The sequence below is a fragment of the Ambystoma mexicanum genome, chromosome 4p, assembly GCF_040938575.1.
Source record: "Ambystoma mexicanum isolate Mex_15411 chromosome 4p, UKY_AmexF1_1, whole genome shotgun sequence".
Classification (NCBI taxonomy): Eukaryota; Metazoa; Chordata; class Amphibia; order Caudata; family Ambystomatidae; genus Ambystoma; species Ambystoma mexicanum.
In genome coordinates, this window is record NC_090927.1 from 1,175,561,638 (window position 1) to 1,175,575,338 (window position 13,701).

A 13,701-nucleotide genomic window follows, 5' to 3' on the forward strand; every position below is an offset into this window, starting at 1 on the left:
TGGCTGTGTGGGAGGAGTCGGTCGAGACAGGTGTGTTCCCCTCTTCACTACGTGAGGCCACGATTACAATATTGCTAAAGGCTGGCAAACCCCCCTCGCATTGTGGATCGTATCGTCCGCTTTCCCTTATAAATTGCGACGCCAAAATATACGCAAAGGCCCTGGCTCTCAGGTTGGCCCCCATCCTACCATCCATCATTCATTCCGATCAAGCGGGCTTTGTCCCGGGGCGGTCCACCTCCCTGAACTTAAGGCGTATATTTAATATAATTGACAGGATTAGCCCAGAGACTCAGGCTGTAGCGGCCACGCTGGACATGCAAAAGGCCTTTGATTCGGTATCATGGCAATTCCTTTGGCGGGTTCTCGAGAGCTGTAAATTTGGTTCCTCCTTTCTCTCTTGGGTCAAGCTACTTTATTCGTCCCCCGTGGCTAGGGTCCGTACGGGTGACCACTGCTCTCCTTCCTTCGGGATCGCCAGGGGGACGAGGCAGGGGTGCCCATTCTCTCCCTTGGTTTTTGCAATTGCCATAGAGCCCTTCGCAGACATGCTTCGTCACCGCCATGCCCATAGAGGCCTCCGTACTGCCGGGAGGGCGGACATAGTTTCGCTATATGCGGACGCGTTGTTGTTCATTCGCTCTCCATCCCTCAACTTGCCTCCAGTGCTGGAGGATATCATTTATTTTGGCCGGGTCTCGGGCCCTAGTGTGAATTGCTCGAAATCCACCCTTTTCCCACTCACGGAATGCACTCTCCCCCCCCCGACACTCTGGGATTCACATGGGCTCAATCCACATTCACTTACCTGGGAATAGTAGTAACGCGCCAACAGGCACTAACCTTCGAAGAGAACTTTCGGAAGTACCTTACACATCTGTCCGTTAAGGTTTTAGCCTGGGACAAGCTCCCGATTTCTCTCGCGGGCAGAATGGGTCTATTGAAAATGGTGGTGTTACCTCAGCTGCTTTACAAGTTTGCCAACGTCCCCTTGTGGCCAGGCGCGGACTTTTTTCGCGACTTGACTCGTACAATTAACTCCTTCCTTTGGCACTCAGGAGCGGTCCGGCTTAAGTATGAGACCTTGTCCACCCCCATGGCCAAGGGGGGCTTTGGTGCCCCTGATTTTCTTAAATATTGGCTAGTATCCCAGATCCAATATATCTCCCATTGGTTTAACACAACTGACCCCCCCCTCATGTCCGGCTCGAGAAACTTGCGGTCTGTGACCGCGAAATCCGCTCTTTGGTTATACAACCCGCTCCTCTGGTACTGGATTCGCAGAGTCCGGTCGCCTGCACATCCCTTGCATTAGCCAAAACATGGAAGCTGCTTGGAATAGCCCGCGCCTTCCACGGCAACCTTCCCCTCTGGAACTTCCTCCCGGGGGTCCCCCAGGTCGCACCACTTACTGTTCGTCGCTGGGCCGAAGCAGGCTATGAGCTGCTGCAGGACGTGTTTGACCAGGGCATATTCATTGAGTGGACTGATCTTCCCCTACCCTTGAGAAGTGACCGGAGTGTCTGGCTTCAATACGCGTCTCTCCGTAAGACCCTTAAGCGTAATTATCCAACATTCCCTGCGTTACCACCAGACGACCCGGCCATTGGGGAACTCACTTCCCCCTCACCCATGAAAGGTAAAATCTCCAGGTTATACTCCATGCTGCAGTCCAGATTCTTCCCAGAATTTTCTAAACTCAGGGGGTCTTGGGAGAAGGACCTGGGGGTGGAAATGTCAGACGACCGCTGGGCACATTTATGCGACCGCACTCACCGGGTGTCCTTTAATTCCCGATTTAAACTCATCCAGTTAAAAGTGCTGCATAGGTTCCACTATACTCCGGTCAGATTGCATCGCATGTCCAGTGAGCATCCATCTAGTTGCCCTCGATGCGGGCATGATGACGCGGACTACATCCACATGATCTGGTCCTGCCCCGCCTCTCACAGTTCTGGGGAGCGGTTTGCTCGACGGTATCTGCTATGCTTGATCACCCCATTGATCCTTCCCCAGCATTGTGTCTCTTCCACGACCTCCCTGGCCTCCCTCGAAACTCCAAAAAACTGACTGGCCTCTGCATGCTCTTAGCGGTTCGGTCCATCCTGCTCTGCTGGCTTCGCCCCTTTCCCCCTACACATGCCCAATGGTTAAAGGCGCTTACTTGGGCCTCTGATTCCGAGGAAACTTGATGTCACATGCAACCTACCCACTCCAGGCCTAGGGACATCTGGCTTAGGTTCCGCTCCTACTTGTCCGACCTTGAAATGACTCCGGTTGCTTCCCCTCCACCTGCTCTTTCTCACTAGTCTGAGAGCTCCTCCCATATTATTTTGCTCAGCCACCCCTCCTCGCATGTCGTTTGTAACTCTGTTTTTGAATTATTTTGTGTGCAATCTCCGTATGACTGTACCATGAACTGTATTGTCAGTCTGTACCTGCTGGGCGCTGTTCGCCTGTTGTTTTGCTGCCACGTGTGCCTAATAAAAAAAAGAATTTAAAATAAAAAAATACAAATTTAAATATTTGGATATACAGATCATAAAGGATATAAAGGATCTATATGAAGCCAACTTTCCCTCCCTCCTCCTAAGGTTCCACGCCGACCTCGCCAAATGGGAAAAACTGACGATATCATGGTTGGTGTAACGCTCGCCTGATATCCATGGGGACGTCGCTCAGCCTGTTCTGATCTCTTACGACCTCAAACCCTTCCCTGGAGTCTACTCAACTGGAGACTGGGCCTGAAACACAGGATTGGTAGAGTTTAACTCCCTATTGTCTCTATGCTTGAGCCCCTTCTTCCCCGGGGTCCAACCCTTCCCTTTGATCCACAGCTCACCTTGTTTTCTTGTAAAGTGTGCTCTCCGTCCTGCTTTCAGCGCAGGGGCGCATTGATTGATGCAGGCTCGTTGCTGCCTAGTTACTTCACTGGCAAGAGTCCGACAGGTAAGTATAAGGAGTCTTTTGAACAGTTCTCCAACTTCGTTCCTTTCCTTCCTTAGATGATGGCCGGCGTCTGGGGATGGCGACGTGCTGCTGAGATGAGTAGCGCTGAAGGTGAGTGAGAGCGCAATGCGACCCTTTCGTATTTGTATTGCACTGAGTTCTTTTTCTGTGTCTTTTAGGTGCCGCGACGTTTTCAGCGTTGATGCCGGTTATGAAGAAGAAATGCGGTGAGTAAGCGCGGTATGCAGCGCCTATAGATGTTTCCACGCTAATCTGGAGTGTCTTTTCCCTCTTGCAGATGGATGAGAAGTTCCAGAGACACAGTTCCCCCAGAGCGGCTGGGATTCAGGTAAGCGTTTGAAGCTCATACAGTTTTTAAAAATAAGCGAAGATTTGCTGAATGCTTACTAATACCCTTTTTTCTGTTCTTTTCCCTTTTCCTTAGGAAGCGGCGTGCCGGGATGGGAATGACACAGCCGAAGATGCCCACAGAACAGAAGGAGCGATGAATGATGGGCAGAAGCACCGCAAGGTAAGGCTGTTCCTAACGGTGTTCTTGCAGGAGCTGAGCGCAGAAGAACGATGCAGGCCTAGTGGAGACCGATCCGAACACGGTGATTGTCACACTGCAGGTGCAGAAAACGCAAAGCATGTTTCTCAGCCTGGGCGTAGCTTAAACAGTCTCTGGGTATCCCAGGTGTCTATGGGCTGAACCACACCCAAAAGACTAGACTGCACACGCAGTTCTGGGAACTGAAATATGCGGGGGCATCCATCTTGTCCCCATCAATGCACTACAAGTCCAATCCCCAATGTTATCCTATGGGAGTGAGTGAGTCTGGTGCCACAAGCGCCAAGTCTGACTCCAAGTGGGTTTTTGGAGGGATGGAGAGGCCCTTGAGGGCCATGTAGGTGATCGTGGCCTGGCTCCAGCCTGACATCTTGGAGGCTGGGGACATGAGGGGCAGGAATTCTGACAGTTGGGAAGGGTCAATATGATTAAAATGGTTTGTCTCCCCGTTTTCTTTATCCCTTTCAAATGCTATTAGAATACCAAAGCTATTTTTTAATGAGGTCAAAAGAGCTATCGTACGGTTTCTCTGGCAGGGAAAGAAAGCCAGGGTTGCCTATGACACCCTGACATCACCCAAGGACAAAGGTGGAGTATGCCTCCCAGACTTAAAGATACATGAGGCTGTCCAATGAAGACCTGAGACTATTTAAACCACACCCAAACAACAGAACATGCTTTGCGTTATTCGGCTGTGGGCAGCATAACGCTCACCGTGTCCAGTTCTTTGATACCAGCTTACCTGAAACCAAGGACCTGCAGAGAGTGAAAGAACACTACGAAACTTACCTGGAACAGTATCCTGTCTTCAATCCATCGCTGACTTCAGTTCCACTCACCTGAAGGTACGAACTCCATCATCTGGCACCGCATGCATCCTGGAATACCATAACCTGGAAAGAGGAGAAAGAAAGACAGCATTAGTAAGCTTTTACTCACGTTTCCTCCCGAATGAAGAAAGCCACACAATTCTTAACTGGGTAGTCATCTCCTGGTCAGTATCATTGCTGGAACATTACAGCGCTCAGCGAGGAACATCGCAACCTGCAAGGAGAGAAAAGACACAGGTTAGCAATATAAAGGGCGAAACAGCGCCGCGCATCGCGCATTACTCACCGGACAGCATCGCGCACACCGCGCTTTCGCCTACGGCCCATGCTCATCTTCAAACTGCATGACAACCCCAAAATACCTTTCCATACCTAAAAGGAAAGACGCAAGACATTATTATTCGAACTAAGAGGAACATAGGAACTGCATATAAAGACTGTAAAGCAGCAAACCTACGGAGTCGCAGCAGGCCTGGATTCCCACAGGGGGGCTTGCACCAGTGAAGTAACTTGGTCGCTGCTCGCCCCCCACATATACGCGCCCCTGCCATGAGGAGCAGGACGGAGAATCCACCTTTTACAATATTAAGGTGAGGAGAAGGCTCAAGGGGGAGGAAGGGGTTGAGGCCAAGGGAGGTGGGAAAACAAAGACAATCTGGTATTGAATCCAGCTCTCCTATATTGAAGACCCATCTTTAACCAGAGACCTTACTGAGGGACCGGGAGAGAGTTCGAGAGTGCAAATAATCCAACCAGGGCTGGGTGGCGTCCCCGTGGATACCAGGTGAGCGTAACACTGAGGGACCACCCGATATTGGGAACTATTTGGGAAATATGGAGGGAGAGAAGCGACATGCGAAAAGTCACCTCGTGGCCATCCCCCGAGTCACCAATGGGCCCCGGGCATTAGAGAATACATTCCCAACTTGGAGAGATACCAATCTTGGTTTCAGGCTGGGCTGCAGAGAGCGGGACTACTATAGAAAATTGGCTCCTTCATTATAATATCGGAATTAGAAGAGGCTCTAAATCTTGGCCCACTACCTATCTTTCAGTTCCTGCAGATTAAAGTCACCCTGATAAGGACCGAGTGGAAGGATAGCATAAGCAGAGATCTCACCCCCTTTGAACTGCTCTTGAACTCTAGGACGGAAATTAAGGGTCTGATATCTACCATGTATAGGGAATTGATCGGGGAGAGGATCTACTGTGCCTTTGAAGGGTAGATGGGAGAAGGATTTTGGTCATGAAATGGACCTTGGCATGTGGAGGAGAATGTGCAGGGATGCCTCCAAAGTCTCTATAAGCAGTCACTATAAACAGCATGCTATCAAATGATTGCACAGGTGGCAATACGACCCGCACAGACTCCCAGAAGTTTCAGTCGATGAGCCCACTGTGTTGACGTAAATGTGGTGAAATAGCTGATTATTGGCACATGTGGGTCTACTGGGACGAGGTCCTGGGGTGGATCAAAGACCTTGATGGAATTCAGAGAATTGAAGACCCTTATCTCATTCTATTTGGGTTTGAGAGATGCGAGGATGAATGGAATAGAATCAAGGGCTTGGCAGCTCATCTCTTGTTAGCAGCACGCGCCATCTTGGTAATGAGGTGGAAGTCTCAAAATGTACCAAGCAAAAGCGAATGGGTTAATGCAGCCTCAAATATGTGTGTCATGGAAAAAATAACCTTGACTCTACATGGTAAAGCTATGCAATGTGATACACTTTCGGTAGATTTTGTAAGCAAACCCATGCCTGGGGCTAATTGTTGACCTGCGAGAAAGGGGACGAGAGACCTTGCCCACTTCTCTGGTGAAAGGACACCAAACTACCCATTGCACAAGAACTATACTATGACCCAGGGAGAATCATGTAATGGCAACCAAGCTCACTATTTCTGCTAAAGGAATCTCATTATGCACCAATCAAGACCATTCCAGCACATATACATTCGTGATTGAAAGAGGAATACTTTTTTCGAGGAGGGTGGGGCGGGGAGGGGAAAACTATTTTGAACATTTTATGTTTTCACTGATAGAGAATAGGTATTAACCTGTTTGTATACCATTATGATGAATCTCCAACAATGTTATGTACTGTTCTTTTCCCTGTTTTTGAAATCTTAATAAACTTACATAAACAAACAAAGGAAAGCAAGAAATATGCGTTGCATTCAATTAGCTTTACTCTGCCGTCACAAATATTTCCAGGAATCTTTCCTTGTTTCAAGTTCCACACTTATGTAATAGGAGACTGGTCTCCGGACTTTATCAGATTGTGTCCATCTTGTCAGAGTTCCAAATAAAGAAAATGTTTTTCCTCAGATCGAGATCATACTGAAGTTGCAAAAAAAGTGAATTCTCTTAGTAATTGTAGAAGAGATATGTCTTTATTCCTCCTCCACAAACTATGTGGGTCTTTACCCACGTGATTCCACTCGTTTGGTTCTCGTTTCCCCTTGGGATGCCTTACTTCTTTTTAGGGCCCTCCAGGTTCCCTATTTCCCAGTTTCTTTTGTTTGACTTGTAGGGGTATGTGTATCCCCACCTAATATATCTCTCTTTGTTTGCGTTTGGCTTTGAGCAGTTTGGCAGATCAAGGATCGGGTTTATAGTGCTCCGGTAACCACTCTTGTTAAGTATGTCTGTCTCCCTCTCTGGATCTAGTTATCCCTCAGAGATCTAGCCTCTTCGTTTCTTCTCCCGTTCGCACGATTTGGTCTCTGTGCCCCTCTTCCCCCCCTCTGCTGCGAACACTCAATATGCCTTCTCCGTAGCAGGTCCTGCCCCAGCGAGATGGCACCGACCCTGTGCTGCTGGCGTTCTCCCCAGCTCCTGAGCGTCCTCTCCTGAACACAAGGGGTAGTGTTCCTTCGCTGCTATGTTGCTCTCTCTCTCTCTGGTTCACGTTGTGCGACCAGAGGAATCATGTTTTTCCCCCTTGCTCGCTGGGTTTGGCACGGTTTCCTGGGCTCCAAGCCCACCACATCCTCTGCATGGTCACCCCTTCCCACTGGGATGACTCAGCTGGGCCTGACCGACTCTGCACCGCCCTCTGCATCGTCCACCACGTTTCCCATTCTTTCTGGATTCTCTCTAGATCTCCTTAGGAGTCCTTCTCTGTGCCATTGACGGCTCCGTCTCGGCAACAAACCTCTGCCTCCAATTCACATTAGTTGCTTACCTCTGCATTGAACTTTTCTACCATTCGGGGAGAAAGACTGTTTATTATTATTACAAGATACAAAACGGGTGTGTTTAATTAAAAATCCAATTGCGAGGCCAGCATTGCCTTAAGCCAACTGTTCAGATGCACTTTCTACATTTTTTAGAATTCCACAGCTGACAGTCAGATCCACTTCTGGTATTCTGGTATTCCCATATATGCAGAACATGGGCCTCATTACGAGATTGGAGGTAGTCATGGCGCTTTTTGCGCCATGACTGCCTCCAATAACGGTACCGGCACCGGTCTCGTTCAATGGGGACTTACCGGGGTAGTCCGACCTTTGCAGGACCGGTAAGTCCCCATTGAAAAAGCCATTCCCCATTCCCATTTGAGCCCCCATAGGGCTCAATGGGAATGGGGAAGGCGCTAATAACGGTACCGCAAATTGCGGTACCGTTATTAGCTCTGAAGTCCCTTAACGGGTCCCGTCCATAACACCTGGTCAGACCAGGCGTTAAAGGAGGGACCTGCTAAGGGACCTCGTAGTAGGGCGGTAAGGGATTAGTGGCACCGGTCTCCTTGTCGGTGCCCGGTATCCCTTACCACCCTACTCGGAATGAGGTCTAATGTCTCAGTTGCAGGGATTTCTTTACCGGAATGGGAGCCCCTGTCCCCTTGTGGGGAGTCACTCCCAGTGAGGTCCAGCTTTCCCAAGCCCCTACAGAGGTTTTTGCTTAGCGAGCTCACCTCCCTAGCCTCAAAGAGGGTCACACCCTCCTACAGATAACACAAATGGCATTCTGAATTTACACAAAAAAAGAAACTGTTCCAGATCAAGGCACAAGGCACATGAATCACTGAAAGATCCATGAAGTAGAAAGTGGAGATTTCCTCATGTATCACTCTCTTTTGCACCTTTTGTTCTGAGAGAAAACGTCTAGGTAAAAGCTTAAAGAATATCTGTGTGGTATATAGCTCATCTGCCATCTTTATGTGGTACTACGCAATGCAGTGCATGTTTCCTTCAGAATTGTTTCTGCTATACATCTCATCAGTAACAACAATTTGAATCTATGAAGTAAACTCCTTTGAATATGGTATAATCATAGCTACTTAAAGATGAGATGTTTACAGTCTCCATTCACCCCTCGGATGGTAAACTTCCATGAGCAGGGCATTTCTTGTAGAGAAGAGATGAATATGGATTAGGAGGTACCGATGTGGAATTGTGATCTGGGGTGGAAGCTGGGTGTGCTCACTTGGGCTGTCATTGAAAGGAATAGGACAACAGAAGGAGCTCAGACGGGGAGGGAGGCGATTGGCGTGGGGGGGGGTTGTTAGCGGGGAATGTTAAATGTAGTGTTAATGTGAACATTATTTTGGTGAACTATGCTATAATGATGTATGAATTAGGCTTTGCTTTTTGTGCAATTAAAATGCAATATAGACATGTAAAAATACATTTTTGATGTTTTCTACTTTTGAAAACAGACAAAAAACATTATCTGGAACAATAATGTGCAATACAAATGTGGTGAGGTGGGAGAGATGTAGTTTAAGAAAAGGTTTGCAATGAATATGAACATGAACACATATAAAACACAAAATGAAAGAAGCTGTATTTTACCTTAAATGTCTTCCCATTGGCTGAAACAGTATAGCTAGAATTCGCCATCAGTGATTCTAGGTTGAAGACAAAACCGCTGTTTGGGTCCTTTATGGAACAGTTCTATAAAAGAGAAAAGATAAACAGATTCTAATTCAGTCTATGAAAAATGTGTTTTTACTGCCTTTTGCATATTAGTGAAAGAGATCAAAAATCTACCAGAGGCCATGCTTAAAATACTACTGCAGTAGCAGATCCGCTTTGCCTACCGTTGACAATATTTGTACCAAGCTCTGTTGACAATGCTAACCATAAGGGGAAGGCTAACACCCAACAAGAAAGGAAAGCCAAACCGCTTAGTATAAGTTACATGGTCACACCGAAAGACCCAACTCTCAGGTAGGGGTAGTAGGATAACACAAAGGTACAACCAGTCCAGATACTCTTAGAAAAGAAAGCACACTTATATACTGAAAAACACACTTTATTTTAATAACAATTAAAACTATCAGGTTAAACATGTAGTCAGAGTATTAGAATACATCAAGAATATTTATACAAACATAAAAGTCTCTAAAAGGACTCCTAATCCCAATGTCTATATGTGTCTATATGTGTACCCTCCACCCGAGGTGGGCAGACAACAGTGGGTGGGTAGAACCAGAAAACCATGAAACCTACCAATCTGGAAAGTCCTCTCTAGGCATGCACAATAACACAAAGTGTCCTATAGACACATCCCAACTCTAGAGATATACGACTTTTGACCAAATTTAAGTTGTCGAATCTCATTTTGGAGCATCCCCCCCTACATTTTTACTTCAAAATGCAGGGGTGGGGGGATGAGACCCTTTCTCTCCCACTCCTTTCCCCCTTTTTCTACATGACTAACCCCAACCCATCACCTACACTTTATGCAGTAAAGAAAGTTTACAAAAATTTAACAATATGTGATTCGACCAGCTTGGTAGTCGAACAAAACCGGGAATATCAACTCTAGTATATGTGGACGACCCTAGACCTGGTAGTAGGCCCCCAACATACGTTAGGCTATGGGATAAAAAGAGAAATACAATTTTACCATTACGAACCATATGTAGAAAAATACCCAAGGCCTTGAACAGTACTCCACAATCATTCAAATTCCCAGGGCATTATATAAGTATTAATGAACATCACACAATATATTATATCCACAGACAGTGTAAAAAAAAGTTGTAAATCCTAGTGAAAGGATTTAAAGGATTAAATAATTTTTGCAACAATTACCTTCCTTAAACATTTCAGAAAAAAGTACACATTGTTACCAGAATTTGTTAAAGTTGAAAATACATTCACCAAAATAGAAATGCACGGTAGGACTTTAAAAATGAATATTAAGCCACAGGTAATTGCAAATATTTTGCACTCCCCGAATACCTAGGGGATCCAGGAAACACATGCAGGGGCAGGTAAGTACAGCAGTGTCAATTTTAGGAGAGTTCCAGAGTAATTTGACGGTTCCATTAGAATGAATAGGAGAGAGTTAAAGGGCCATCAGCTTTAGTGGTTATAAGTGTTTAACCTGACAGATGTGGATTCTGCAATGCGCACCCCAGGGAAGGCCACAGAACAAAGCCAAAACAGCGTTCCAGAACTCAAAAGATGGACCCAGATTTCTGATGAAGTACCAGAACAAGCGGAACTCCCCTACTCCCTCCATATTACTCTTTGGGAAATGTGGTAAAGTATCACCTACAAGGAATCTTTTCATCAGACCAGTGGGTTTGGCATACCTCAGTTAGTAGATGGCCATTTTCATGGGTGTGGTTTTAAGGATTTGGATGCCAGGGATTTGAACCCTGTGCCAACTACTATCCCAGTGATCCAAAAAAGGAAGAAAAGCTCTTCATCGAAGATTTCAGTGAGGTGGACCTCAAGACGGGGGAAACCAACGAAAACAGCTCCCAGCAGCTCAATAACCAAAAGGAGGCAACAGCACAGTAGCCAATTGGCACAGGATGGAGTTAACAGCTGGAGGCACCCTCCGACATCCCTAGCGCATTAAGTGATGCAGTTTCACCATCCCTCAGGACTGCAGCAGCAAACCACAGCCAAGCAGATGCTTGTGGTGGTACACAGCAGACTGTGGCAGAAAAAGGCCTAGACAATGGCTCCAGATTGGAGGGCACAACCCAGCAGATGTGGGGAGTCAACAGGTGTCTTAAAGAATCTGGACAGGACCACTGGTGGCACACAAATATGCCCATGCCACTGCAGTTTGAAAGTATTGAGGGCTTTGAAAATGGCAAAAACATCCCTTCATGTAGTCAGCAGAGCTGTCACCTCCAAGTTACAGGAAAGCAAGGGAGTGCAGTACATGGCCTAAATACTCTCCAACAAAGGGGCTCGTCAAAGGCCAGGAAGCCAATCACTTAAAGGGGCTGGAGGCAAACTGTTAAATTACCAACCATACTGTTTACATGAATGTGTGACTGGCAGCCACCCCATGAAGTAAGAACTCCATGAGGCTCACGCCGCCAACCGTAAAAATCCTAGCAGAATCCTTGTTGCAGCACGATACAACAGACCATGATCCAGCCGCGAGCAGTGGAAAGTGGGGGGTAAGGGAAGGGGGAGAGCGGGGGGGCTAGGGGAGGGGGGAGGTGCAAGTGAGTGCAGATTGTAACAAATTTTGAAAAGTAAAATAAGAATATAAAAAAAGGAGTGCTAGGCTTTGGAAGCGGTCCTAGATGGCCGCTTGTTAACGCGGACACTGCGGCGACCACAGAGGACCAGAGCCAGATCCCGATCATTGAGACAGGGTCTCCAAGGACATCAGACAACAGCAAAGGCAAGCAACCGGCAACCGCTTTGCCCACAAGGTCGGTTAAGCAGCTGCTCACAGTAGCGGCGGACACCAAGCAGCAGCCAGAGGCAACAGAGGTGAGTGCAGGGGACTGAGGAGCGGCAAAGGGAGGCAGGGAACTCAGGTCCCCCTCAGATCCAAAAGTGGCAGAGGGAGCCCCGTACCAAAGATCGGACTATCGTCCAAACGAGGGCACAGGCCCTGCTCACCAGACGCAGAGTCCCGTGGCCACCATGGGGCGAGGGCCCAGCTATACAGGGCTGCTCTGGAGGGATCTCACAGAAGCAATTACAGGGAAGCAACGTACGTGCACAACGGGAGAGACCGCCCTGCCTGCGACCACAGCCAGCCTGCGCCCACAAAGGAATAGAGACCCACAGGCTGCTGGTGTGCACGGTGGAGCACAATACTGGCAACCGAGATACGCAATGGTGCGGGTGCACCCAGTATCACACGCAAGGGGCAGACAGGAGGCAGTGAACCGCACTAAATTTAATTTTCTATATTTATTTTGAAGAGGGGCCAAACAGAAACCAGGCATATCAAGGCTGGGCATTAACAGGTGCCCAACGCAAGAACGCAGCGTACCACCCCATGGAGCATGTGGGTGCGAGCAGCACCAGAGAGAGTATCCGGGAAGATGAGGTGGAGCACAAGGTGGATGGCCAGGCAGAGACAGTTGATCAAGGCCCCTGGTGCAGAGCGACAAAGTGAGACCACGGAACAGGCGGAATGATAGCAGCCAGTGCATAATATTAATCAATGAAGGGAAGTTGGCTGAAGTACACCACCAGATAATCCCAATTAATAATGATTTGTTATTTATATAGCGCCTTAAGCCAAAGCGCTTTACAGAAAACATTTACATACATTAATCATCCCAACCGAAGTTGGTACTCATTTATCGACCTCGGAAGGGAGGAAATTCTGAGTTGGCCTAGCCGGGATTCGAACCTGTGACCTGCAGATCACGCATAGATCGCAGCAGCAAGTGCTCAACATGCTGAGCTATCTTACCAATTGCCTGCAAGGGGCCGCCCGTGGGGAGCAAGCAGGTGGACAGGTAGGAGGGACGGATCCCACCATACAGCCATTGGAGTAACCTAGAGAACAAGGCAGAGACCCGATCAGGGCCTCAACGCAGAGGAAAAAAGTGACACTTCGGGATGGATGAAACAGCAGGTAGTGCACAGAGGGCCCCACCACACACGCAAATCATTGAGGCAGTTGGTCATAAAACCACACCTGTCAGCCAAAAAATGTCTGCATAGAGTTGCTCCTAGGGAACCGACAGGTGGGCAGGCAAGCGACGGATCCCAACACATAGTAATCGGAGGAGCCCGGAGTACAACAAAGCGGGTCAGGCCGCCACACACATCCAAATAAAGAAGGGCATTATGCAGACAAAAGCCAGCAGAGGGGGACACCTCGAGGAGTGCAGAGGACGGACACAGTCGGACATTCCTAGGACCCCTTCTGGAGGGGGAGAGAGAGGCTCCTTCACATAGATACAGTAGCCACGACTGGGGACTGTAGCGTCTTGGGCCGACTTGGTGTTGAACGGACCATGATGGGCGTGAAGAGCAGGCAACCCAAAAAGGATAAATGCGCAGCCCTGATATCGCAGCCGCCAGCACCACCTAGAGCCTAGTCTACTGCCCCGCAGCCGGTCGCTCAATCCACTAATCTAGAGGGGAGAATTGCCAAAGCTCTTCAAGCAGTAC

General features: G+C 48.1%; 1 protein-coding gene across 1 annotated transcript in view; it reads right to left on the reverse strand.

Annotated features, from left to right (window-relative positions):
• The window catches only part of IGF2R (insulin like growth factor 2 receptor), a 2,762,372-nt gene that overhangs the window by 1,497,890 nt on the left and 1,250,781 nt on the right, over window positions 1-13,701 (reverse strand). Inside the window, 1 exon segment of the mRNA XM_069606818.1 lies at window positions 9,151-9,252. Coding sequence (XP_069462919.1) covers window positions 9,151-9,252 — 102 coding nt within the window.